Below are 27,471 nucleotides of genomic sequence, written 5' to 3' on the forward strand. Positions count from 1 at the left end.
AGTGCCCTCCTTAATGCCCATCACCCATTTTCTCCTCTTCCCCACCCTCCCATCCACCCTTAGTTTGTTCTCTGTATTTAAGAGTCTCTTGTGGTTTGCCTCCCTCCCTCTCTGTTTGTAACTATTTTTTTCCCCTTCCCACCCCCCATGGACTTCTGTTAAGTTTGTCAAGCTCTACATATGAGTGAAAACATGATACCTGTCCTTCTCTGACTGACTTATTTCACTCAGCATAATACCTTCCAGTTCGATCCACGTTGCTGCAAATGGCACTGTCTTTATAATGTATCTTATCCAAATCCTCTTAGTGCTTTACTACCCATCTGAAGTGCCAAGAGTCCTTCACAGCTCCTACTGCATTCATTCTTCTCTGTACTCTTTATTAAATTTATGACATTAATTATATAATCATTGTTTGGTTACAATCCTACACAATCTCTAAAATTATGTACTAGTCATTTCCCTTTAATTCCCTTTCTTTTTAGTTTCTAGATTCCCTGGGAGGTAGGACATTGTTTTCTACTTTCTGTGTTTTTCCCACAGCTCCTAACATAATGCCAAGCAATAATTGCTTGTTCGACTCATGTAAGTGGCATCTTTGATGTGTTCGTTCGTGCCTACAACCTTTTTATACAGTATTATGTGCCACTAAGGATACAGAGATAAGAGATGATTCTTTCATATAGTTTTCCAAAGTCACATAGGAGGAAATAGAAGAATAATAAGTAGAATGCTGTGTGATAGATGTTATGCTACATATGTGTACAGGATGGTGGAAAGAACATGGAAGGGTCCTTTTCTGAGCGAGACTTTTTGGGAGTGCTTCCTAGAAAGTTCTGAGTATTCAAATCACTTAGAAATTTAATGAATTTTACCTTTTCAAATGTATTCTAAAATACAGAAGGTTAAACAGGTAGAGAAAAGACATACAGCTTTATCAAATGTGAGAACTTCTTCTAAAACTATGAGCACAGGAGTGCCTAGCTGACTCAGTCGGAAGAGCAGGAGACTCTCGATCTCTGGGTCCTGAGTTGGAGCCCCACATTGGGTGTAGAGATCGCTAAAAAAAAAAAAAAAGCCAAAAAAACAAAAAACAACAACAAGCGCATAAATGTGTTAGTGGAACAGAATAGAGTCCAGAAATAATTCTGGGGTGCCTGGGTGGCTCAGTCTAAGTGTCTGACTTTGGCTCAGGTCATGATCTCATGGTTCATGAGTTCAAGCCCCATATCAGGCTCTGTGCTGACAGTTGGGAGCCTGGAGCCTGCTTCAAATTCTGTTGTCTCCCTCTCTCTCTGCCCCTCCCTCAGTTGCGCTGTCTCTCAAAAATAAACAAACATTAAAAAAAAAAAAGAAATGGGGCGCCTGGGTGGCGCAGTCGGTTAAGCGTCCGACTTCAGCCAGGTCACGATCTCGCGCTCTGTGAGTTCGAGCCCCGCGTCAGGCTCTGGGCTGATGGCTCGGAGCCTGGAGCCTGTTTCCGATTCTGTGTCTCCCTCTCTCTCTGCCCCTCCCCCGTTCATGCTCTGTCTCTCTCTGTCCCAAAAATAAATAAAAAAAAAAAAGAATTCTAACTGAATGAAAGAATGTAACTTTTTCTTTCTCATATTTTTATATATAATAAATTAAAAAATAGTGGCACCTTATGTTAGTAACTTCATAGTGAAGTGAGTATCATTACTTTTCTGATAATGGTACAGATTTACCTTAGATCTGCAAGACAATTTGGCATTGTGTTTCAAGAGCCCTAAAATTACCGTATATCATTTACCTAAGTAATTCTACCCTTAGGAACTTATCTTAAGGAAATACCATAAAAAGAGAGGGAACCTATATGCTTACGTCTAGTCATGGAAATACACTTTTTAAAAAAAATTTTTAATGTTTATTTATTTTTGAGAGAGAAAGAGACAGAGCCTGAGCAGGGGAGGGACAGAGAGAAAGGGAAACACAGAATCCAAAGCAGGCTCCAGGTTCTGAGCAGTCAGCACAGAGCCCAATGCAGGGCTCAAACTCATGAACCACAAGATCATGACCTGAGCCGAAGTTGGATGCTTAACGGACTGAGCCATCTACGCACCCCAGAAATACACTTTTAATGTTGAAAAATGAAAACAATGTATTCAAAAATATTAAAATTATAGTCTATTAGTAGAATATTTTGTTTCTGTAAAAGACAGAATTACATAATTGTATAGCCTCATGGAAAAATGGATTTTGGATTGATGACAAACAAGAATTAAAATTAAATCCACATACATACATGTATTATCAATGACTGGGAAAAAATAAGGAAAATTAAAAATAGTTGGAGTAGGGACACCTGGGTGTCTCAGTCGGTTAAACATCCAGCTTCGGCTCAGGTCATAATCTCACGTTTCGTGGGTTCAGGCCCCGCATCTGACAGCTCGGAGCCTAGAGCCTGCTTCAGATTCTGTCTCCCTCTTTCTCTGCCACCACCCTGCTCATGCTCTGTCTCTTTCTCTCAAAAATAAAAATAAAAATAAAAAATTTGAAGTGTAGGATTCTAGGTGGGGTTTTTTCCTATTTTTAAAATTGAGATATAATTTGGGGTGCCTGGTGGCTTAGTTGGTTAAGTGTCCAACTCTTGATTTCACCTTAGTCACAATGTGAAGATTCGGTTTGTGGGATTGAGCCCCAGGTCGGGCTCTGTCCTCACAGCATGGAGCCTGCTTGGGATTCTCTCTCTTCCTCTCTCTCTCTCTGCCCCTGGCGTTCTCATTTTTAAAAAATAAAATAAAATTGAGATATAATTCCCATGTCATAAGATTCACCCTTTTAAACAATTCAGTGTTTTTTAATATGTCCACAAGATTTTATAACCATCACCACTATCTAATTCCAAAAAGGAACACTGTGCCCATTAGCAGTCATACCCCTTTTCACCCTTTACCAGTCCCTGGCAACCACTAATTTAACTTCTGTTTTTAATGTATTTGCCTATTCAGGACCGTTCATATAAATGAAATAATATATTATGTAGCCTTTTGTAACTGACTTCTTTCATGTAGCATGATGTTTTCAAAGTTCATCTTTGTTGTGGCATGTATCGGTACTTCATTCCTTATGATGCCTGGATAATATTCCATTGTATGGATAGGCCACCTGTTTATCCATTCTTCAGTTGATGAACATTTGGTTTATTTCCACTTCTTGACCACTGTGAATAATGGCAGCCGCCATAAACATTCGCTTACAAGGTTTTTTGTGAACATGTTTTCATTTTTTGGGTATATACCTAGGAGTAGAATTTCAGTCATAGGGTAGGTATGTTTAACTTTGAAGAACTGCCAGACTGTTTTCTAAGGTGCCTGCATCATTTTTTCCCTATATTTAAATATCAGTTGCTGCAGTAATACTTGTGTGAGTGTTTATATAAATGTCATTGGAATTTTTGGAAAATTGTATAGAGCTTTACAGACAGAAGTCAGATTTTAAAAGATTATGGAATAAGGAAATAAGTAGCAATTAGAGATTTCTGTTTCTCAAGTAAATGTCAATGAAAAGAGGGAGAGGTAGTGTGATCTAGTGGAAATAGCACTAGAGTTGGGCATAAGAAATTGGTTAAAAAGCAATTCTGGTGTTCACTTGTCCTCTCTGAGCTTCTGTATCCTATTTTATAAATTGAATATACTAAAACATTTCCCTCACAGCATTGTTGCAGGGATTGAGATTTTAAAAATTTGGAAACACTTAACATGGTGTTTAGGCATGTGATGGGGACATGGCATATTTATTTGAATTTGAGAGGACACTAACTGTGGGTAGCAGAATTCAGAAGTTTGATCATTACTGTTTTAGAACAGGGGTTGACGCACTTTGCCTGGTGTTCCATATCTGGCCTTCTAACTGAACGTGGTTTTTGCATTTTTAAAATGGTTATTTGAAAACTAACATCCAATAAATAAAGCCTAAAATATTTATTCTCTGCCCCTTTACGGAATACACTTGCTGGCCCCTTTTTAGAGCATGATTTGTTTGTAGACCAAAGAGAAGCAAGTGAAGAAAGAAATTGAAGAGGATAACTGAGCCAGTATCATGAAGGTCATGAAGAGAATTAAATGGGAATGAGTTTTTATCATGAACTCAGCTAATAGGGTTACGTTGGGAATAGAGGAATTATAACCAGTAGGAAAAGAGGAAGAACATTTTGAAATAGACAAAATTGAAGAAGTTCATTCTGATAGTTTTCTCATCAGCATTTATTGTATGCCTATCTACCATATGTTAGGCACTATATATTTTGTTAACTTTTTTTTGTTTTTCTTAGAGATATGCAAAACAATATCTTATATGTATAAAATATAAAAACAACATATAGTGGAATGCCCATTGTCTCCTCACCCAGGCTAAGAATTTTTTTTTTTACGTTTATTTATTTTGAGAGAGCGAGAAAGAACGCAAGCAGGGGAGAGGTAGAGAGAGAGGGAGAGAGAATCCCAAGCAGGCTCCTCACTGTCAGCACAGAGCCCAATGTGGGGCTTGACCTGAGCTGAAATCAAGAGTCCAAAGCTTAACTGACTGAGCTACCCAGGTGCCCCCAGACTAAGAAATATTAATAGAGTAAGTAAAAGGAGCCAGTTTTAGAGATTCATCCGTATTGTTTTGTATATCAGTAGTTCCCTTTTGCAGAGGTATGTTCTATTGCATTGATAATTTCACAGTTGTGGTTTTGTTTTGTTTTTTTTAATCTATTTACCAGTTGGTGGACATTTGGGTTTTCTTTTTTTGTTTGTTTTTTGTTTTGTTTTGTTTTTATTTTTATTTTTTTTTACTACTTTTTGCTTGTTATGAATAAAGCAACTCTTTGTGTGGACACGTGTTTTTATTTTCTTCGGAAAATACCCAAAAATGGAATTGCTGAGTCATGGTTAACTTTTTAAGAAACTACCAGACCGTTTCCAAAGTGGTTGCATAACTTTACATTCCCATCAGTAGTATATAAACATTCTCCGTATAAACATCTACTTGGTATGTAGTTGCTCCACGTCCTTGCCATTACTTGGTTTGGATAGTCTTTTTAATTTTTGTCATTCTAGTGTTCTACTGAGTAGGTACTGATATCTCACTATGGTTTTAGTTTGTATTTCCTGATGATTAATATATTGAGTATTTTTTCATAGGCTTTTGGGCCATTATCTTCTTCAGGGATTCACAGGCTATATAACCCCCAAGGCAAGTCTGACTCACTCACCACCTATATTTGTAGATAATTTTATTAGAACACAGCCATACTCACTTATTTGCGTGTGGTCTGTTGCACCTTCCACGCTGTAACAGCAATGTAGAGTAGTCCCCCCGCCCACATCTGCAGTTTCTTTTTTGGTGATTTTAATGTAGTTGGGAAGCCGATGATCCTCCTTCTGACTTATCCTCAGAAGTCAGTATCAGCCTATCGCCATGTCACAATGCTTAGGTTGTTCACCACACTTAATGTCATCACGTGTGCATTTTATCATCTTATCACTAGAATAAAGGTAAATACAGTACAATAAGATATTTTGAGCAAGACCACATTCACATAATTTATTTTATTTTATTATTAGCTATTGTAAATCTCTTACTGTACCTAATTTTTAAGTTAAACTTTGTCATAGTTATGTAAGTATATAAGAAAAAAACATATGTATAGGTTCAGTACTATGTGCAGTTCGAGGCATCCACTGGGGATCTTGGAACATATCCCCCGTGGATAAGGAGGGACTACTGTAATTATGACAGAAACTCTATGGCATGCAAAGCCTAAAATATTAATTCTCTGGCTCCTTCACAGGAAAGAAAAAGTAATCAGTATATCTTATGGTTCAGCTTTAAAGAGGGATTCCATATGTAGTCAATTCAAGACTGTTTTGGGGGGGCGCCTGGGTGGCGCAGTCGGTTAAGCGTCCGACTTCAGCCAGGTCACGATCTCGCGGTCCGTGAGTCGGGCTCTGGGCTGATGGCTCAGAGCCTGGAGCCTGTTTCCGATTCTGTGTCTCCCTCTCTCTCTGCCCCTCCCCCGTTCATGCTCTGTCTCTCTCTGTCCCAAAAATAAATAAACGTTGAAAAAAAAAAAAAAGTTTGAAGACTGTTTTGGGGACCAGCAAAGCAGTGATATGACAAGAACTCCCATCACTCACTGCATACTCATTTTTTAAAAAGTTTTTTAATATTTATTTATTTTTGAGAGAGAGAGAGAGAGACAGAACGTGATCAGGGGAGGGGCAGAGAGAGAGGGAGACACAGAATCCAAAGCAGGCTCCAGGCTCTGAGCTGTTAGCATAGAGCCTGATGCAGGGCTTGAATTCACAAACCATGAGATCATGACCTGAGTCGAAGTCTGATGCTCAATCGACTGAGCCACCCAGGTGCCCCTGATACTCAGTTTTAAAAGTCATTTTTAAATTAATATTTTACCTTCACATAAAGAGTCAAATAACACTGTTACAAAAATGAGTCCCTCACATAGACCCATACTTTTCCCAGAGGCAACTACTTTCAACTCCTGCCCCTGATTCATCATTATGGTATTTACCTCTATAGTTCCAAATAATATGCTTATATTTATGTCACATCTTCATCTCCTCCCCCACCCTCTCAGTTTTCAGGCACTGTCTTCTGACTTCCTAATACAGAAGATGCAAATTTAGCTCAATCCCACATCCTTCTACCTCCCCATCTCCCAACCTGCCCACTCAGTTATACTATAAACATTGATTGTTGATCTAACCAAAATTACTGAGCAAGTTTCATGCCACAACAACAAAGTACAGTAGTCTCCCCTATCCGCAATTTCTCTTTCGGTGGTTTTAGTGTAGTTGGGAAGCATGTGATCCTCCTTCTGACTTATCCTCAGAAGATCAGTAGTAGCCGATCTCCATGTCACAATGCTTATGTTGTTCATCAAACTTAATGTCATCATGTACGCATTTTATCATCTTATCACTAGAATAAAGTTAAGTACAGTACAATAAAATATTTTGAGCAAGACCACATTCACATAATTTATTATATAGGCAGGTAGCATAATATATACATACGTATGATTCTTTTACATTGTAATTGAAGAACAAGTAAATTATAAATTCTTTCATTTTGAAATCAGTTCCTTTGATCTGACTAAAAATATCAGACATTTTACATTTGGTGGACACTACAGCATTGATTTTTTTAAACCATTTAAGAATAAAATTTAGTTTTTCTTCAGTTTAACAACAAAATAACTGTTTACAAACATGAGTGTTTCCAATCAAGGGCAGAATCTTAGCACAATAATTTTTGAAGTTAGGATATTATTACTAAGACATTCTTTTTTAAAATTTATTTTTATTTTAAGGATAGAGAGAGCACGAGTGGGGGAGAGGGATGGGGGTGGTGCAGAGAATCCCAAGCAGGCTCCACGCTCCGTGAGGAACTCGATGCTGGGCTCAATCCCATGATCCTGAGATCGTGACCTGAGTTGAAATCAAGAGCCAGATGCTTAACTGACTGATCCACCCAAGCACCCTGAGACTTTGATACCTTAAAGTTCTTATCTTAATACATAATTTCACGTCATAGGAGTATCACTTATTTTATTTGCATTTTAAAAACAAACCTTATTTAAAATCAGTACTTTTCTGTTTATTCCATTTTTGTCCTGCATCTTTTTTACATACTAATTATAATTCTACTATAGGTTGTTTCATAATGCTGTCTTTTGACAGTCACATTTTACCCCCTAACAGTCACTTTTTGTGGGTTTTTTTTTTTTGCCTTATTTTATCATTAGGAATATTCTCTTCCACACAGAAATATGCCTTCTCACATTTCTTTTGAAAATCATGGGTCTCTAATTCTCTCTGGGACAGGAGAAATATTTCACTTTCCTCTTGATTCTGCTGTAAGAAAGACCATAGTCTACAGAACCCAGAGATGGTACAGGAATAGTATAAACTCTATACACCTAAATTTGACAATTTACATGAATTCTTCGAAAACCACAAACTACCAAAAATCACTCAAAATGAAATACCTGGGGCACCTGTGTGGCTCAGTTGGTTGAGCTCTGAGTCTTGATTTCAGCTCAGGTCATGATCCCAGGGTTGTGGGAGTGAGTCCCACATTGGGCTCTGTGCTGAGCATGAGGCCTGTTAAAGATTCTCTCTCTCCCTTTGCCCCCCCCCCCACCATGTGTGTGTGTGCATGCTCTCTCTCTCTCAAATAAAAAAAGAAATACATAACCTGAATAGACCTGTAACTATTAAATTGCTTTTGCATTTTAAACCCTTTTACAAAAAAACCCTTCCAGGCCAAGTTAATTTTACTGGCAAATTCTTCCAAACATTTAAAAAAAATGGAAGGGGCACCTGGGTGGCACCATCAGTTAAGCATCCAACTCTTGATCTCGGCTCAGGTCATGATATATCACAGTTCATGAGTTCAAGTCTTGCATTGGGCTCTGTGCTGCTGGCCTGGAACTTGCTTGGGATTCTGTCTGTCCAAATAAAGAAAGGAAGGGGGGTGGGGGTGGGAGGAAGTGTACCAATTTTGCACAATCTTTTCCAGAAAATAGGAGAAAATACTTTTCAGCTTATTTTATGAGTCTTGCACCACCTTGATAGCAAAACTAGAGAAGGACAGTTTAAGATCTAGACCTAAAAATAAACCTAAAAATCCTCAAGAAAATATTAGCGAGTTGGGTCCAGCACTATATAAAAAGGATAATAAGACCATGTCCAGGTGGGGTCTATCCCAGGAATGCAAGACTGTCTCAGTTTTTGAAAATCAACCAGTGTGACAAGCCACGTTAATAATAGAATACTACTAAGTCTGTAAAAAAGGTATGAACTATTGATACACACACGACATAGAGGAACCTGAGAGGCATTACTCTGAGTGAAAGAAGCCTGTCTCAAAAGGTTACATACCATATGTTTTCCATTTATATGACATTCTCAAAAAGCCAGAACCATAATAGTCGAGAATAGATCAGCTGTTGCTAGGGATTAGGGGTGAAGGGAGCGTGTGACTACAGAGGGATAGCTTCAGGGAGCTTTTTGAGATGATGGAAGTGTTCTCTATCTCGATTGTGGTGGTGGTTACATGCATCTATTCATAGGTTAAAATTTATAGGAGTGTATTTACACACAAAAATGTCCATTTTATTGTAAGAAAGTAAAATTTTTAAAAGCTCCCACAGACCAAATGTGATGATGAACAATAGTTATCAGTCTGCCTCATTGAAATATGGCTGGGGACTTTTCAAATTGGAGCATGTACCCTGACTAAAGCCGCTAGTCTACTTCATCTAATTTTTGCCACATTGGAATGGAGACCCAGCATTGTTGGATTTTCTGATTTTCCAAGAGAAGCCAGAATTACTAAATTTTACACAAAATCTGGTATTGTAAAGCATGGTTACATAATTTAAAAAAAAATTTTTAAGTGCTGTGTTGACCAGCATAGGTCTGAAAAATAGGCATACTAATAGGCTGTCACTGATGCTGATGTTGTAGTAGATCATCGTGGGCAGCTTAGTGTTAAAGACAGCCTTGAGTCATTGAGAGAAGACTGATGAATGTCCCTAGGGTTGCTCTGTTATGGGTGTGAGACTTTTATGGTAGACTTATGGTATTTGTGGGTGGCATGGGCTTCTGAAGAGATGTGATATATTTAGGTGACAGAATGATGGTCTGGGGATGGTACCAGAACGGAATAAGTCAACTTCCCTCATCCCAGCTAGTAAAAGCAGTAGTTTCCATTGGAGAAGACTTCAGAGAAATTGGGGCATTTTAAAAAAAAGGGAATGTTCAGTTGAAGTGGTAAGGAAGTTTGTATGAAATAGAAATCCTACAGGGCTCTGTGAGGGGATTGGCAGAGGAGTGAACACAAGGATGAACCGTGATTGAGGAGGAGTATGACTGAGGTGGACAGGAATGCTAATCTAGGAGGTGAATGTAGGAGTGTATTGGGTACATTATATGGAAGCAGAGGAGTTAAGAGTGGCAATCTCTTGGATTTGTAGGAATTGCTGAAACATTTTATACCTCTAAAGCTTGACTCATGCTCTTCCCTCTACCTGGAATGTTGTGCCTCAACCTCCCTCAGCCTTATCTGTATCATTCCTATACAAAATTCTAAATCCAGGGGCAGCTGGGTGGCTTAGTCTGTTAAGCGGCCGACTTCGGCTCAGGTCATGATCTCGCGGTCCGTGAGTTCGAGCCCCGCGTCGGGCTCTGTGCTGACAACTCAGAGCCTGGAGCCTGTTTCAGATTCTGTGTCTCCCTCTCTCTGACCCTCCCCCGTTCATGCTCTGTCTCTCTCTGTCTCAAAAATAAATAAATGTAGGGGCGCCTGGGTGGCGCAGTCGGTTAAGCGTCCGACTTCAGCCAGGTCACGATCTCGTGGTCCGTGAGTTCGAGCCCCGTGTCAGGCTCTGGGCTGATGGCTCGGAGCCTGGAGCCTGTTTCCGATTCTGTGTCTCCCTCCCCTGTTCATGCTCTGTCTCTCTCTGTCCCAAAAATAAAAATAAAAAAAAAAAAAGTTGAAAAAAAAATTTTTAAAAAAATAAATAAATGTTAAAAAAAATTTTTTTTAATAAATAAAATTCTAAATCCAGATGTTTACATTTCACTTCTGGAAACCATCCCTGGCACTCCTTCCTCACCTCTTCCCCAAGCTCAGACCTCTCTTTCTCATACCATCCAGTATATATCCCTATCTCAGAGCTCACCATCTTATATTAAAATTACTTTTTTTTAAGTTCCCATATAAAATACCATGGTCCTCTGTGGGTCAGGTTCCATATTTTATTCATCTCTTTGCCTTAGACAGGTAGCACACAGCCTGGCATTGAGCTAGTACCAATAAATATTTCTTGAACAGAGAAGTTAGGTTAGCACATGTTTTAATTATAAGATTGGCATAGCAGGTACCTGGACTTTCTTCTTTCTTTAAGAGCCACTGGTAGTATAGGCCTATGAGCTGTTTTGTGATTGGCTCAGATCTGCTTAGAGAAAAAGCAAAGCTCAGTGCCAGATAGCAAGTCATGGTTAAGGCCAGGGACATCGCCTTTATTCTCAGTGTCTTCTTTGTTTCTAAAATACAGTGGCAGCCTTTTGGGAAATGATGAATGGTAAGGGAACGCTTTCTGACATTTACATTTGGGCAGCCAGGATTTTATGTGATGCTATTACAGTGATCACTGCACAGAGTATTTATCCTACTGCATTCCTGTCATTTGTCTTTGTAGAAAATCTTGATGGTGAACAGATTTAAAAGGCTTTATGTTACCTGGTTCATGAAAAGAATTCTCCTCATCAGGAGCCAGGTGTATTTTATTGAGTCTGTGCCTTTGCAGTTTCTCTGCACAAATTATTCCATTGACCTTTCCAGAGACATCTTAAAATAATCTAACTGCAACCTTCCCTTATTGTGTTAGGCCATTTATCATTATTTAACTCTGGCTGCTCGAACAGTTCCTTCTGCTTTCTCTGTCATTGGAACTGAACTTTCAACATCATTCTTTTATTTTGTGGTATATTCTTCCATTTCTTTCCTAAAGTTTTGCTTTAGGCTGTATGTTTTAGACTGTTCCTCCATTAGGCTTTTCAGGGGCTGGAGAGCCATTTAGTAGAGAACCTGAACTCACAGGAATGAGATGATAAAAGAAACTTCAAGTGATTACTTTTCATGTTAGTGTTTTTCCCTCTTCCCCCTGCCTAATCTCTAGCATAGAATTAAGGTCTTATTTTTCTCAAATAACCAACAATAGGGATGTGGAAGGTGTTACTATTCTTTTATTCATCAGACATAATAATTAGACATTGTTAGGCATAATAGACTTGCACACTAAGTGTGTCTTATGCTATTCAGTCCAGACAAAAATGAAAAGAACAAGTCCATGCCTTCAAGGAATTCAGAATCTAATCAGGATAATGAATGAAATAAAAGTTACAAAATACCTCCTGTAAGCCTCTGCTTTTTTTTTTTTTCCTTCAAATAGAACAGTATACTTTCCTGACAGAGTTATATCATTCATTACATGAGCTTCTCGGTGTGACAAACTTAGCACACCTTATGGCCTGTAGTAAGTTCAATGAATGGGGCTTATATTGATGGATAGATAAAGAATAAGTGGAAACATGAAGGAAACGGCCATGACATTTCTATCTAGACACAAAGAAGTTTTCACAGAGAAAGTAATATTGCAAGAAATTGCATATACAAAGACATAAGGGAATGAAACATAAGGTACATTTAGAGAACCCTAAATAATTGCTATATCTGGGAGAGAGGGATGGATGAGGGGAGGAAAGTGAGAGGTAAGGCTTCTGAGGTAGGCAGGAATTTGAACTTGATCCTATAAGGAGTGGGGGCCATATTAATCAGGGAGTCTTAAAATTAGTCAATACCAAAGAAAATTTATGATATATTACATGTCTCTTTCAGGTCTCACTTGCTCTGGAGCCTCTGTCAGAAACTTATGACAGCTACAATCCTCTTCCTACCACTGACATGACAGAAAATGTGGTTTTATCTGAGCAGGAATTCAGAGAATATACTGAACCCAACAATACTCAGTTTCTGGTTCCATCAAGGCCTCGTAGGATACCTACCACCAAAATGGACGGAAAAGAGTTAACAGCTAACAGTAGTAGATCAACCACTCCGAGGTAATTACCACAGTCTGTCAGCTAACTCCCACTGTACTGATCATTTCTTTTATTTGTGTTTGGATTAAAGACTGAATGTAGTCATTCATTCAGCAAATAAATATGAAGTACCTACTGTGTGCCTAGGCCAGTACCAATTACTAGGCATAGAAATTAATGAGACAATTCTTATCTTTGAGGATTGCTCACAATCTATTAGGGAGACCAATGTACAGATAAATAAGTAAGATTAAGTCATACACAGATGCCATGATAGATGTCCATGAGGGAAAGGAGGGAAAGGGTGGTATTTCGTGAAACAGAATGGAGTAAGAGAAATAGATTTTTTTATTTTCTAATTTAAGAGAGATAGTGAGCATGAGTGGGGTAGAGGGGCAGAGGTGGGGAGAGAGACAGAATCCCAAGCAGACTCCATGCTTCATTGCAGAGCCCAATGTGGGGCTTGATCCCACGACCCTGGGATCATGACCTGAGCCAAAATCAAGAGTCAGATGCTCAACCAGCTGAGCCACCCAGGCGCCCCGAAATAGATTTGTCTTTTAAATAATTACGAGGCATTTGTTTTGTGTCTGGCTCTGTGCTGAGCTCTTTATTTCATTGTCTCACTTGAGCCGCAACCATACAACTGTAGGTGAAGCATGTATTATTTATTTCATTTGGGAGATCAAAAATGAATTTACGAAGTCTAAACTACACTGCTATAAACCACTCATGCACTTTCTGTCTCCGACAAAGTGAAATGTTACCGTAATGGGTAATATATTGCTAAAATTCTCCTTTATTTTAAAACAGGGGAAAGGACCACTTGTACTTTGCAGAGAACTCTGATACCATAAAGGATTCTTCCTTTGGACTACAACACCATCTTAATTCAGGACAGAGTTTAGAGTGTATGACTCTGAAAGGCAGAGCCCCACGGAAGCAGATGTCCCTTCTTAACAGTTCTGAATTCCAGCCTCAAATTACGACAGTGGCCAAGAGTCACAGTGACTCATGCATTGTTTCTTCAAACAACCCCCCTACCAAGGACCTTCTTTCAGGTATGTATGTATTTATGAATAAAGACTAAGCTATATTTATTAGAATTACTCTGCCTGTTAGTCAGTCTTCAAAGAGAACCAAGACTTCTGCTTGAACTAAATAGCCAAATAAAAGTGAGTAATCTCACTGACATTCAGAATCTCTCATCATTTAAAGGCAGCTCCATTAAACCAGTAAGTTACTTCTAAATAATTATTGGTGCTTACAACTGTAGGTTTAGGGAAGGAGCCATTTAAAATGAACCTGGATATGGGGGGAAAGCATTTATCATATCATATTATTCCTTATTTTTCCACAAATAATTTAAAGCAAATATGCTTCTTGTCTCATCAGTAGTATTTAATTGTACCACTGTGGAGAGGCTAGTACTAAATCTGTCTCACATTCTGAAAATTGTTGGTCTCAGTGGAAATATTCAGTGCACAACAACTGCTAATCTTAAACCTGGGAATTGAATATGACTTGCAGCCAAACAGAAGTAGAAGAAAGTCAGTTTACCTATATAAGGGCTTAAATTGAAATTTAAAAGTCCAAATAGGATTATTTGGGAGTGGTATTATAAAAGCAACTGAGGTCCTTACATTACAATGTAATGCTTCAACCATATATCTCTGTAACATTAGTAGCATGACAGGAATTTGTTTCCATGCTCACAAGTAAATTTCCAAAGTAGAATGTCTGCAGCATTAGTAGAAAAGTCTTTAAAATAACTATTTGGATACATAATTTACATTAGTCAGGGTATTTTTTTCATGAAGAAAGATATTTCATTCATATTTTTTCAACTGAAATGTCTGTGATCCCCTATTTTAAAAAATATACTCTGATTATAATCTATTAATGTTAATCTTCAGTGCAATCCTAGGCTACATTAACAAGAATGAATTATCCCAATATACTATACTATACTATCTGCACCTGTCAGCTCACACCTGGAATATTTTGTATAGTCACCAGACTTGGAGAAAGATATTTTTTGCTCATTAAGCAGTTACTTACTTAGTACCTATCATATGTCTGGCATTCTTCTACATGTCAGAATACAGCGATTTAAATTAAAACAAAAACAAAATTCTGCATCATGGACCTTGTATTCTAGATGGAAAGACCAATGATAAATCAGGTAAATAGGTAAGTATGTAGTGTTAGATGATGATAATGGCAATGGGAAAAAAACAAAGGAAGGCAGATGAGAGAAGGGGATTTTAGTTTTACATAGGTTGGCAAAGGAAGGCCTCATTAGAAAAGTAACATGAGAGTAAAGATCTAAAGATGAGTTCCTTCTAAAGAGAGTAACTAGGTTGAGGAAGGGACCACCAAGAGCTATTTAGCCTCACAAAAACAGCTATCATTTATTGAGCATTCATTATGTGCTAGGTACTATGCCAAGTACCTTATCCACATAATCTTACAAAAACCAAGTGAGGTAGGGATTGTTATCCCCATTTAAAAATGAAAACACAGGCTCAGAATTATGGAGTTCCTGTCCTGTCAAAGGGGGCAGCTGCTCCTCAGCTCTAGTTCATTATTGCCTTTAGACTCTAAGGCAAGGTCCTCTGCTTTATCCTACTGTAGGTTCATTGTTTACCTAGGCCTGCCTTTTTTTTCATTTTTCCTTAAATCAAGACTTTTCTGGGGTGCCTGGGTGGCTCAGTTGGTTAAGCGTCTGACATTGGCTCAGGTCATGATCTCACAGTTCATGGATTCGAGCCCAGCATCGGTCTCTGTGCTGACAGCTCAGAACCTGGAACCGGCTTCTGCTTCTGTTTCCCTCTCTCTGTGCCCCTCCCCACTCATGCTCTGTCTCACTCTCTCAAAAATAAATAAACATTGAAAAAATGAAGAAAAAAAAAAAGACCTTTCTGCTCTACTGTCCAAGCCAAGCAAAATATGACAGGTACAGCACATGGACTGCCAATGTGTAGTCTCTTCCATGAGATTTAATGAGGATCAGTTGTCTTAAAGATGAAACAAGACAGATTGTGACTCAGCCTGAGTTAATAGTATGACCTGTACAGGGGCGCCTGGGTGGCTCAGTCGGTTGGGCGTCTGACTTTGGCTCAGGTCATGATCTCACGGTTCATGAGCTCAAGCCTCATGTTGAGCTCTGTACTGATAGTTCAGAGCCAGGAGCCTGCTTTGGATCTGTGTCTCCTTCTCTCTCTGCCCCTCTCCCTCTCACACTCTGTCTGTCTCTCTCTCTTAAAATTAAACATCACACACACACAAAAAATAGTATGACCTACACACAATAGGAAAGGACAGTTTCAAGAGGTAGTGAATTCTCTATCACTGGAAATGGTCAAGCATGAGCTAGTTCACCTTCTGATGGGACTTCTTCAGATTGTATTGAATTTTCAAGTGGACACATAGGATGTTTTAAGGCCCCTTCCAACCACAAGATTCTGGAGAACTAAGGTTAAGTGGCCCACTCTAGTCTAAAGTAGGTCTAGAGCTGGGATTCTGAGAGGGATGTAACAAATACTGTAAATGTAAATGTCTTCCTGGTCTTTATTATACTGACATGACACCAGAAAAGAGGTATAGAGCTGAATTGGTGAACTGGCTAGTATTTATGAAACATGAACTGCACATCCTTCTTATGAGAGTTGTGTTTAGAATAGATAGCAAGGAGTCAGAACAAAAACCAGAAGCTGTACATCTCCCTGAGTTTAGCAGGGGCTGTGCACATGGCATGTGGAAAATAAACAAGGGAAACATTTGTCCTAAACTCACTTGAATGCCTTTTTTTATTTAGGAAATGATTACTGAGTTGAGGTGCAGAAGGATGCCATGACAGCTCTTATAATGTAGGTACCAGCTTCCCCTTGAGAAGGGGAGATCAGATGTTTTTTAGTTGCCATGTCTTTGACTTTAGAAAAGCTTTTCCAAGAATGGCTGTTTCAACAATGAAACCACATGGAGGCCAATAAATGGACCATCTGTGCTCAGACTTGTCCTACTTGTTTTCCTCAAGGTTTATTTCCTTTTTAAAACCTGCTTTTGGAAAATATCTTAAGTACCTATTTCCATTTAGATATAAATTACTGATTAAGTCACTTTTAAATTATTCCATTCTCTGAGGAATTTTTATTTAACAGGGATAAAAACTTTTTTTTTTTTTTGAGTTTATGTATTCTGAGAGTACATGTCTGTGCGCACAAGCAAGAGAGGGGCAGACAGAGAGAGAGGAAGAAAGAGAATCCCAAGCAGACTCCAAGTATCTTTTGAGTGATTGTTTTAGATCAATCATTGTTTTGAGTATTGGGGGTACAATGATAAATAATGTATAGTCTTTGACCTTAAGGAATTCAGTCTAATAAAGGAAACAGACTCCAAAGCAGATGTAGTACAATTACGTATGATATAAACAACAGTGGAAGTATTTATTAAAACGTTTTATCAAATGCCTGATATATACTAGGCACTGTATCAGACACTGAGAATATAAAAATCAGCAAGAGCCAATCCCTGGTCTCAAAGTTGATTGGGTGAGATAGAGAATTATAATACTGTATGACAAATTCTTTGATGAAATTAAATACCCAGAGCTTTGAGAACATGAAGTATTGTATTTATGGAATTGAAAATAGTTGGGTATGGTTAGATCACAAAGTACCAAGGCTATTATTTCTCCAGAAACATTTTGGGTATCAGTAGAAAAACTATTTTTCTACATGGCCCTGAAATCAATTGAAGTTTACTATCAACACTGCTTGTTATTATCCACTTTATTCATAGTACATTTGAGTGTGCCCACCTCATTGAAGAACTTTAAACTGTACTGAGTAAAACCAAGTACCAACTAGAAACTAAAAGAAGAATTTTCTGTCACATAGCAATCTTTAGCCAAATTTCCAATGCCAGCAAGTCCATGTTTTCCTTACCCTTTCCCATTGAATAAACAAGACAATCATTTTTTTTGGCTGAGTGTTAAAGAAATTAAAAAAAAAAAACAACAATACTGAACAATTATTGTGCTACCATTATTTACATTAAAAATGTTAATGTATATTAAGTGAAAAGCAATTTCAAAACAGTATACGTATGTTTACAAAAGAGGAAATATATAAATACGTGTGTGTGTGTACATAATTTTAAAAACTATAAGAAATATATCACAATATTAACGATAAGTATTCCTGGGTAGTGACATTAATGGGCATATTAGAGGCTGCCTACATTTCTTTTTTTTTTTTTTTTTTTTTATTTTTTTTCAACGTTTTTTTTTTTTATTTATTTTTGGGACAGAGAGAGACAGAGCATGAACGGGGGAGGGGCAGAGAGAGAGGGAGACACAGAATCGGAAACAGGCTCCAAGGCTCTGAGCCATCAGCCCAGAGCCTGACGCGGGGCTCGAACTCACGGACCGCGAGATCGTGACCTGGCTGAAGTCGGATACTTAACCGACTGCGCCACCCAGGCGCCCCGAGGCTGCCTACATTTCTTGACCTTTGGCTCCCTCCACCTTAAAGTCAGCAAGGATACATTAAGTCTTTCTCCTGCTTCAAATCTCGGACATCATAACCTGCAAAAAGGCAGGGAAAACTCTGCTTTTAAAAGGTTTGGGCAGGGGCTCCTGGGTGACTCAGTCAGTTGAGCATCTGACTTTGGCCCAGGTCATGATCTCTCGGCTTGTAGGTTTGAGCCCCACGTTGGACTCTGTGCTGACAGCTCAGAACCTGGAGCCTGCTTCAGATTCTGTGTCTCCCTCTCCCTCTGCCTCTCCCCTGCTTGTGCTCTGTCTCTTTCTCTCTCTCTCAAAAATAAATAAACAAGACAAAAAAAAAAAAAAAAAAGGTTTGGGCAACCAAGAAGATCTCTCTATCTTAAGGTTGACTGATTTGGAACATAATTACAAAATCTCTTCACAGCACTTAGATGAATGTTTGAATCAGAGAGAAGATATGTGTACACCAGAGTTGGGAATCCTGGGGGGAATTATCTTAGAATTCTGAATGGTCGATCTTTATTTTCTTTTAGTTTAGTTGTGTTTTCATTGAACATATGATATTTCAGGTTTTGTTTTGTTTTTTTTTTTACTTTTTAAGCTATATTTTGAATTCTTTATACTAACAAATGTTAGATGTTTATAGATCTTTTTCCCCCCCTTGGCCTGACTACCATATCTTCTTTCTTTTTGGAAGCTTTAAAACTCTAGACTAAGAGAGATGGGCACTTGGTGTCTAGTCTCAGTTAACCTCCAAAGCATCTCTGGAACCTCAAGAACATAATACTTTCCACTGTTCCTTGGAATAATGCCACTGGTCCTAAGCTTTAAAAAGATGTCTAAGGACTAAAGTAGCGTCATATCTAGTATAGTAATTAAAATCATAGGATGTAGGCGCGCCTGTCCAGCTCAGTTGGTGGAGTGTGCAACTCTTGATCCCAGGGTTCTGAGTCTGAGCGCCATGTTGGGTGTGGAAATTATTTAAAAACATAAAATCTTAAAAAAAATAATAATAAAAAATAAAAATCATAGGATGTGAAGTCATACTGGTTATACTGTGTGTATAACTTGGGCAAGTTACTTATCTTCTGTGCCTCAATTTTCTTCATCTGTAAAATGAAGAAAATAATAGTACCTATCTCAGAGAATTCTTAGGAGGATTAAATGAGTTAATATATAATATATGTAGAGTAGTGCCCAGCACATGGTTAAGAGTTCAGTAAATTATCATTGCTATTATTGTTGTTGTTGCCTAAGGATAGTAAATTTACTTAGGTAGGTTTTTCTTTTTTTTTTTTTAATGTTTATTTTATTTTTGAGAGAGATGGGGTGAGTGGGGGAGGGGTAGAGGATCTGAACCAGAATCTGTGCTGACAGCAGACAGCCCAATGTGGGTCTCAAACTCACAAACCACACAATCATGACCTGAGCTGAAGTCAGGTACTTCACCGACTGAGCCACCAGGCGCCCCACTTAGGTAAATTTTTCTTATCAGAAACTCTGAAGCCTTCATCTTGACTTTTCTATTAACCTGTTGTATGATCTTAGACAAGTCATGGGAATTTTTTGGCATTTTCTTCATTCGTAAAGTATAAATTTGGAATAGATTATCACTATGGCTTATAAATTTTAGCTGGCGTAGTTAGTGTTTTTTGGATAATAGTGACATTATTATAAATAATAGAATTCAGTAAGATATCTAGATACAAAAATAATGTGTAAACATTATTAACTTTATTATGTACAAATACCAGTTGGAAGAGTCCATGCATTCATATAATGACCCACCACCATATAATGACCCTAGACACACTGACCTCCCTCCAGAATAGACTTCATTTACTGCTGTAATGCCAGCATCTGAAACAGTCCCCATAATAGCTCAGTAAACATTTCTTGTAAAGGGAGTATCCTCAAGAAATTCTCAAGCTGGTGGGGAAGGCAGACAATTCTCAAGCTAGTGGGGTAAGCCATTACAATATACTAGGTTAAGTCTGGTCATAGAAGGAGAGATGCCAAATACTGCAAGTATTACTATTGGATTTTAGATTTTCCATGTTCTGCTTTTGCCCTCTTCAGCTCTGTTAGAACAAGGCAATAAACTGCGTAATGCCATGGTGATTTCTGCAATGAAATCGAGCCCAGATACTAGCATGCTGTTGGATGAAGTTCATCCTCCCACGAAGGAAGATTTCCTCAGAGCCTCAACACAGTAAGTTACAGGGTAAACATGATTCTTAACAGTTCATTTCTTAATTGCTGCTAATGTATGTTTTTGTTAAGTTATAGACTAAATAATCTTAGAAATGCTCAGCAAATAATTCTTAATGTGGTGGAAAGGAAGCCTAAATAAGGAGTTAAGACACTCAACATCTAGACCTAGCACTGGCATTTGCTAATTTATGTAAATGGCTAAATTCTTTTCTCCCTATAAACTGGCATGCTTATATGTATAATGGGGATACTTTCTCCTTCTCTGACAGAAATCAAATTACATTCTAAGGTAGAAAAGGGTTTTGTAAATTGTGAAGTTTTATATATATTTAAGGTAGTTAAGTCTAAAGTGTGTTCAATTTTATATATTGAACCATCTCCATGTACTATCTGTTAGCTCAGTTAATTCTGATTTAGATTTCTCCTCTATGTTAGCCACTCAGAAAGTACTTTTCCATACCATAGAATTAAAGCCTTGTCTAAGAACCAATTTAAAGACCACATAGAAGATCACCTCCTCCCTCCAACTAAGAGTACATTTTGGAAACATGACACAAAAGCTGACACCAGAGCCATACAGCTGCTCTTGGGCAGGTAAGGGCTTTTAACTATCTTTCTTCCTTTTAAATTCTTCCTTCAATTCATTGTGTATATTGTTAACAGATTTATCTTCTGAAAGCAACACTTCCTTAGTCAATTGACTTTCAAGTCAATCTCTTGATTATTTGCATACTAAATAAAAATCACTACTTATTACCTACTAAGTAAAAATCCAGTCTTTAGCCTTTTATTCTTAGCTTCACTTACAGAATGGTCTTCCACCTTTCTATTGTTATCTCCCAGTTCTCTCCCCAATACCACTGTTAGGGTATAATTTTCAAAACTCAGATTTTATTTTTCTATTTATATATATTTTTTTAATGTTTATTTTTGGTAAAGAATAAGAGAGAGCACAAGCGGGGAATGGCAGAGAGAGAGAGGAAGACACAGAATCCAAAACAGGTTCCAGGCTCCAAGCTGTCAGCACAGTGCCTGACACGGGGCTCAAACCCATAAACCGCAAGATCATGACCTGAGCTGAAGTTGGACACTCAGCCAACTGAGCTACCTAGGCACCCCTCAGAACTCAGATTTTAAACAGATACAGCTTAATTCAGGGTCTTATTGTGCCTCTTATTACCTATGTGGCCAACGTAATTAGGCATGAAAAAAGTAAAAGGGATACAAATTGGAAAGGAAGAAGTAAAACTATCTCTATTCACAGATGACACGATCTGATCTGTACAAAATCCTAAAGAATCCACTAAAAAAATAAAATCAGGAAGATTGCAGAATATAAGATCAATATACAAAATCAGTCATACTTCTGTATCCTTGTAATGAACAATCCAAAAATGAAATTAAGAAACAATTCCATTTATAATAACATTGATAAGAATAAAATACTTAGGAATAAATTTAACAAGAGAAGTGCAAAACATAAACTCTGAAAACTGCAAAACATTATCAAAAAAAGTTTTAAAAAATTTAAATAAGTGGAAAAAATCCCCATGTTCATGATTCAGTGCAGTCTTTCTCAGAATTTCAGTTGACTTCTTTGTAGAAATTGACAACCTGATTCTAAACTTCCTATGAAATTGCAGGGGACCCAGAATAGCGAAAACAGTCTTGAAAAAGAAAAAAGTGGGAGGATTCACACTACTTCTCATTTTAAAACTTAGTGCAAAGAAGTAGTAATCAAATCAGTTTGGTACTGACATTAGGGCAGATATATAAATCAAGGGAATAAAAATGAGTTTAGAAATAAACCTGGGTTTATGGTCAGCTAATACTCAACAGGATGTTCAGTCAGTGGGAAATATTCTTTTCAACAAATGCTACTGGGACAACTGGCTAGCCACATGCCAAAAAATGAAGTTGGACCTTTATCTCAAGCCATATTTTAAAAAAAAATCTCAAAATAGATGAAATAGCTAAATGGAAGAGCTAAAACTATAAAGGTCTTAACAAAAATTGAGGTAAATCTTTATGACCTTGGATTCACAAAAGGTTTCTTCAATATGACATCAAAATCAAGCAACAAAAAAAATAGATAAATCAGACTTAATGAAAATTAAAAGTGTGCTTCAAAGAACATTATTAAGAAAGTGAAAAGACGACAAAATGGAGAAAATATTTTCAAATCTGATAAAGGACTTATATCTAGAATATATAAAGAACTCGTACAACTTAATAATTAAAGGGCAAATCATTCAGTTAAAAATATGCCCCCCCCCACCTCCCCAGGGTGCCTGGGTGGTTCAGTAAGTTAAGCATCCAACTTCAGCTCAGGTCATGATCTCACAGTCCATGGCTTCGAGCCCTGAGTCAGGCTCTGTTCTGACACCTCAGAGCCTGGAGCCTGCTTCAGTTTCTGTGTCTCCCTTTCTCTCTGCCCCTCCTTGACTCACAGTCGGTCTCTTTCTCTCTCTCTTTTTGTCTGTCTGTCTGTCTGTCTCTCTCTCGCAAAAATAAACAAACATTAAAAAACACTTTTTTTAAATATGAGCAAAGGATCTTAATAGAAATTTCTCCAAAGAAGATGGTGAAATGGCTAATATACACAAGAAAAGATGCCAACACCATTAGTTGTCAGAGAAATGCATATCAAAATCACAGTGAGATACCATTCATATGCTCTGGGATGGCTAGAATCAAAAAGTCAGATAGTCAGTGTTGGTCAGGATGTGGAGGATTGGGAACCCTCATACACTGCTTACAGCAGTGTAAAATGGTATAGCTACTTTGGAAAATAATCACTTCCTCAAACTGTTAACGTGTAGAGTTACCATTGACCCAGCAATTCAGCTCCTAGGTATACACCCAAGGGAAATGAAAACATAAGTCCATGCAAAAACATGTACATGAATTTGCATAGCAGCATTATTCATAATAGTTAAAAATGTTCATGAGATGATACATAGGGAAGAAAAAAGTGGGGTATTCATAAATTGTAATATTATTTGGCCAGAAAATGGAATAAGGTACCGATAACATACTGTAGCTTAGATGAACCTTGAAAACATGCTGAATGAAAGAAGGTTGTCACAAAAGAGAACATATTTTATGAGTCCATTTATATGAAACATACAAAATAGACAAATCTGGAGAAACAAAAAGTAGATTCAGGGGCTTTTTAGGGCTGGGTATGATGGGGGGGGGTAAGTCATAATAGCTAATGGATACATAGTTTCTCTTTGAGGTGACGAAAATATTTTTAAAGTGTGGTGATGGTTCATATCTGTAAATATACTAAAAACTACTGAACTTCTCACTTTAAATGAATGAATTATATGTTATGTGAATTATGTCTAAATGAAACTTTTTTTTAAAAGAATCTAGCATAAGGTCTGAAAAAAGACACATCAAGATATACAATCATGAATTTTCAAAATACTGGGTAAAAGGAGACGATCTTAAAAACTTCTAGAAAGAAAAAAAGAAAGGTCATATAAACAGTATCAGAATTGGAATGACATCAGCTACTCCGGAGAATTGACCAAGATGGTGACATAGGAGGCTTCTGAACTCCTGTTCTCCCATGGACACATTGAATGTAAAGCTACGCACAGAGCAGTTCCCTCTGAAAGAGATCCAGAGACTGAGCAATTCCTACATATTGTATGAATGAGAAAATACCATTGAAATGGGTAGGAAAGGCAGGTGACTGTTTTGTGTAATATACAGAATTCAATACAAGAAGTCAAGGAAAATGAAGATACAATATGTAAAGCAAATATGAGTAAATCTGAAGGGATAAATAACAGCCATACAATAATAGCAGAGAACTTTAATACCACATGTTCCACAATGGATAGATCATTCAGACAGAAAACCAATAAGGAAATACTGGACTTAAATGACACAGACCAGATGGAACTAATACACATATATAGAACATTCCATCTAACAGCTGCAAAATACATACTTTTTTCAAGCACACATGGAACATGATCTGTGATCATATATGGGGCCACAGTTCTTAATATATTTAAAGAGATGAAAATATCAGGCATTTTTTTCTGACCACAATAGTATGAAACTAAAAACCTCAAGAAGAAAACTAGAAAATTTACAAATATGTGGAATTTAAATGACAGGCTCCTGAACAACCAGTGAGTCAAAGAAATCAAAAGGGAAATCAAAGTAACTTGAGACAGGAAATTGGAAACACAAGCAGATCTAAGAGGAAAGTTTATTGTATAAACATATGCATTAAAAAACAAAGTAGGGTGGCTGGGTGGCTCATTTGGTTGAGTCTCTCACTCTTGATTTCAGATTGGGTCATGATCTCATGCTTCTTGAGATGAAGCCCTGAGTCTCATGTTCATGAGATCAATCCCAAGCTTGCTTGGGATTTTCTCCCACTCTCTCTGCCTCTTCCCTATTAATGCATTCATGCACTCTCTCTTTCTCTCTTTCAAAATAAATAAACTTTAAAAAATAAAATAAAAAATGAGAAAGGTCTCAAATAAAATAACTAAATTTATACCACAAAAAAACTAGAGAAAAAACAATCTAAGCCCAAAGTTAGCAGAGGGAAGCAAACAAAGATCAGAGTAGAATATGAAATAGACTACTAAGGCAATATAAAAGATCAATGAAACTAAGAGCTGGGGGGTTTTTGAATACATGAACTGGTAGCAGACTGATGCCTTATGATTCCTTATGACTGATGACACAGAAATACAATCATAAGAGACTACCATGAAAACGATATGCCAACAAATTGGAAGATCTACAAGAAATGGGTAAATTCCAGGTTATGGGTATTAATTAAAGAGGGCACTTGTGCCTGGGTAGCTCATTCAGTTAATAAAATGTCCGACTTCAGTTCAGGTCATGGTCTTGTGGTTTGTGGGTTCGAGCCCCACGTCAGAGTCTGTGCTGACAATTCAAGAGTCTGGAGTCTGCTTTGGATCCTATTTCTCCCTCTCTGTCTGCCCCTCCCCTGCTCTCATGCTCTGTCTCTCTCAAAAATAAATAAGCAATAAACAATATTTTTTAAAAAAGGTACTTGTTATGATGAGAACTGGGTGTTATATGTGATGAATCACTAAATTCTTTTTTTTTTTTAATGTTTTTATTCATTTTTGAGAGACAGAGCATGAGGGGGGCGCGGAGGGGGATGCAGAGAGAGAGAGGGAGACACAAAATCTGAAGCAAGCTCCAGGCTCTGAGCTGTCAGCACAGAGCCTGACGCGGGGCTCGAACCACAAGATCATGACCTGAGCTGAAATCAGACCCTTAACCAACTGAGCCACCCAGGGCCCCATGAATGACTAAATTCTACTCCTGAAACCAATATTACACTATATGTTAACTAACTGGAATTTAAATAAAAATTTGAAAAAAAAATGGATAAATTTCTGGAAATATGCAACCTACCAAATCTGAATCATAAAGAAACAGAAAACTTGAACAGACTGATTACAGTAAGGAGATTAACAAAATCTAACCTTAGAGTAAACCAAAACCTCCCAAGAAAAAACATGTCCAGAACCAGATCGCCCCATTAATGAATTCTACCAAATATTTAAAGAGCTAGTACCAATCCTTCTCAAACTCTACCAAAACACAGAAGAGGAGGGAGCACATCCAAACTCATTTTACAAGGCTAGCAGCACTCTGATACTAAAGCCAGACAAGGATACTACAAGAAAATAAAAGTATAGGTTTATATCCCTGATGAACAGTTGCAAAAATTCTCGACAAAATAGCAAATTGAATTCAACAGTACATTAAAAGGATTATACAGCATAATCAAGTGGAATTTGTTCCAGGGATACAGGGATGGTTCAACATCCATAGATCAATAAATATGGTATGCTGTATTAACAAAATGAAAGGTGAAAATCATATGATCATCCCAGTAAATGCAGAAAGAGCATTTGACAACATTCAACACCCATTCATGATGAAACCTCTCAACAAACTGGGCATAGAAGCAAGGTACGTCAATATAACAAAGGCCATGAACAACAAGCCCACAACCAACATCATAGTTAATAATGAAACACTGAATGCTTTTCCTGTAAGATCAGAAACAAAAGATGCCTGCTCTCACCACTCCAACATGCCTGTTTAATGGGTCATAGACAGTAGAATACATTCAAAGAAATGTTAATTGTAAAAAAGTATTAAAAGGAGAGGACTGCATTCTAAACAGTGGAGATCTTAACTTTAAGGGTGTGTGATGCAGGAGGGAAAAAAGCAAGTAACTGAGTGACGGGAACCTCAGTAAATGATTGCTATGTAAGATACCAAAAAGTAGAACTTCAAAAAGGAACAGTGTTCTGGTGCTACAGAGAAGCCATGTGGATTGGGAAGTTGTTAGTTGGGTTTTGGCAGTTAGGGAGTTCTCACCTTTGAGAGAGATTATTAGATTACTATAGATCAGTGGTTCTCAACTGGGGAGCTATTCTCCCCTACTTCCAGCCCCATGAGACATTTGGTGATGTCTGGACACATTTTGGATTATCAAAACTGGGGGAGTACTACAGAGATATGGTGAGTAGAGTTCAGGGATCCAAAATGCACAGAACAGCTCCCAATGACCAAGAATTATCTGACCCATCATATCAGTAGTGCTAAGTTTGAGAAACCCTGCTGTAGATTAAAAAAAGGTGAGGAAAGGAGCAGATATCTATTGAGCATCTGTTTGTTCCAAGAACTATAGGAAAATGATCTAACTTGAAGGTAGTAATTATGTGCTGGTTTGGTGTTTTTGTTTTTTTTTTTTTTTTTTTTTTTGGAAATTAAAGAAGAGGATGGGGCACCTGTCTAGCTCAGTTGGAAGAGCATTTGAATCTTGGTGTTGGGGTCTTCAGTTTGAGGCCCGTTTTGAGTGTAGAGATGACTTAAATAAACTTAAAAAAAAGGAGGGGGTGGTAAAATTATAGCAACTAGCATGAATGGGAAGCAAAGTTGAAAGAATTAATAATAAATGCTTAGCATGTTACCTGGTACATATTAAGTATTTACTAAATATTATTGCTTTTATTATTAATAACCGGTTCATTACCTGGGTGGCTCAGTCAGTTGAGCGTCCGACTTTGGCTCAGGTCATGA

The 27,471-nt window shown here is 37.7% G+C and overlaps 1 protein-coding gene and 1 long non-coding RNA gene across 3 annotated transcripts in view; one reads left to right on the top strand and one right to left on the bottom strand.

Annotated features, from left to right (window-relative positions):
- Positions 1–27,471, top strand: part of C2CD3 (C2 domain containing 3 centriole elongation regulator) — a 145,157-nt gene that overhangs the window by 9,014 nt on the left and 108,672 nt on the right. The window contains exons 4-7 of one of the 2 annotated variants that reach the window (XM_047071267.1): positions 12,433–12,656; positions 13,449–13,696; positions 20,227–20,359; positions 20,797–20,955. In XM_047071267.1, coding sequence (XP_046927223.1) covers positions 12,433–12,656; positions 13,449–13,696; positions 20,227–20,359; positions 20,797–20,955 — 764 coding nt within the window. The remainder of the gene's footprint in view (positions 1–12,432; positions 12,657–13,448; positions 13,697–20,226; positions 20,360–20,796; positions 20,956–27,471) is intronic. The other variant, XM_047071268.1, reaches the window with a different exon arrangement.
- On the bottom strand, positions 4,757–27,465 carry LOC124505342 (uncharacterized). Its single transcript, XR_006960622.1, has 2 exons — positions 27,425–27,465; positions 4,757–5,487 (listed from the first exon to the last, which is right to left on the bottom strand). It is a non-coding gene; the product is annotated as an uncharacterized LOC124505342 (long non-coding RNA).

Source organism: Lynx rufus, unplaced genomic scaffold, assembly GCF_022079265.1.
Source record: "Lynx rufus isolate CCGP_SWC_20201006 ecotype Redwood Valley unplaced genomic scaffold, mLynRuf1.p SCAF_9, whole genome shotgun sequence".
NCBI classification, from domain to species: domain Eukaryota; kingdom Metazoa; phylum Chordata; class Mammalia; order Carnivora; family Felidae; genus Lynx; species Lynx rufus.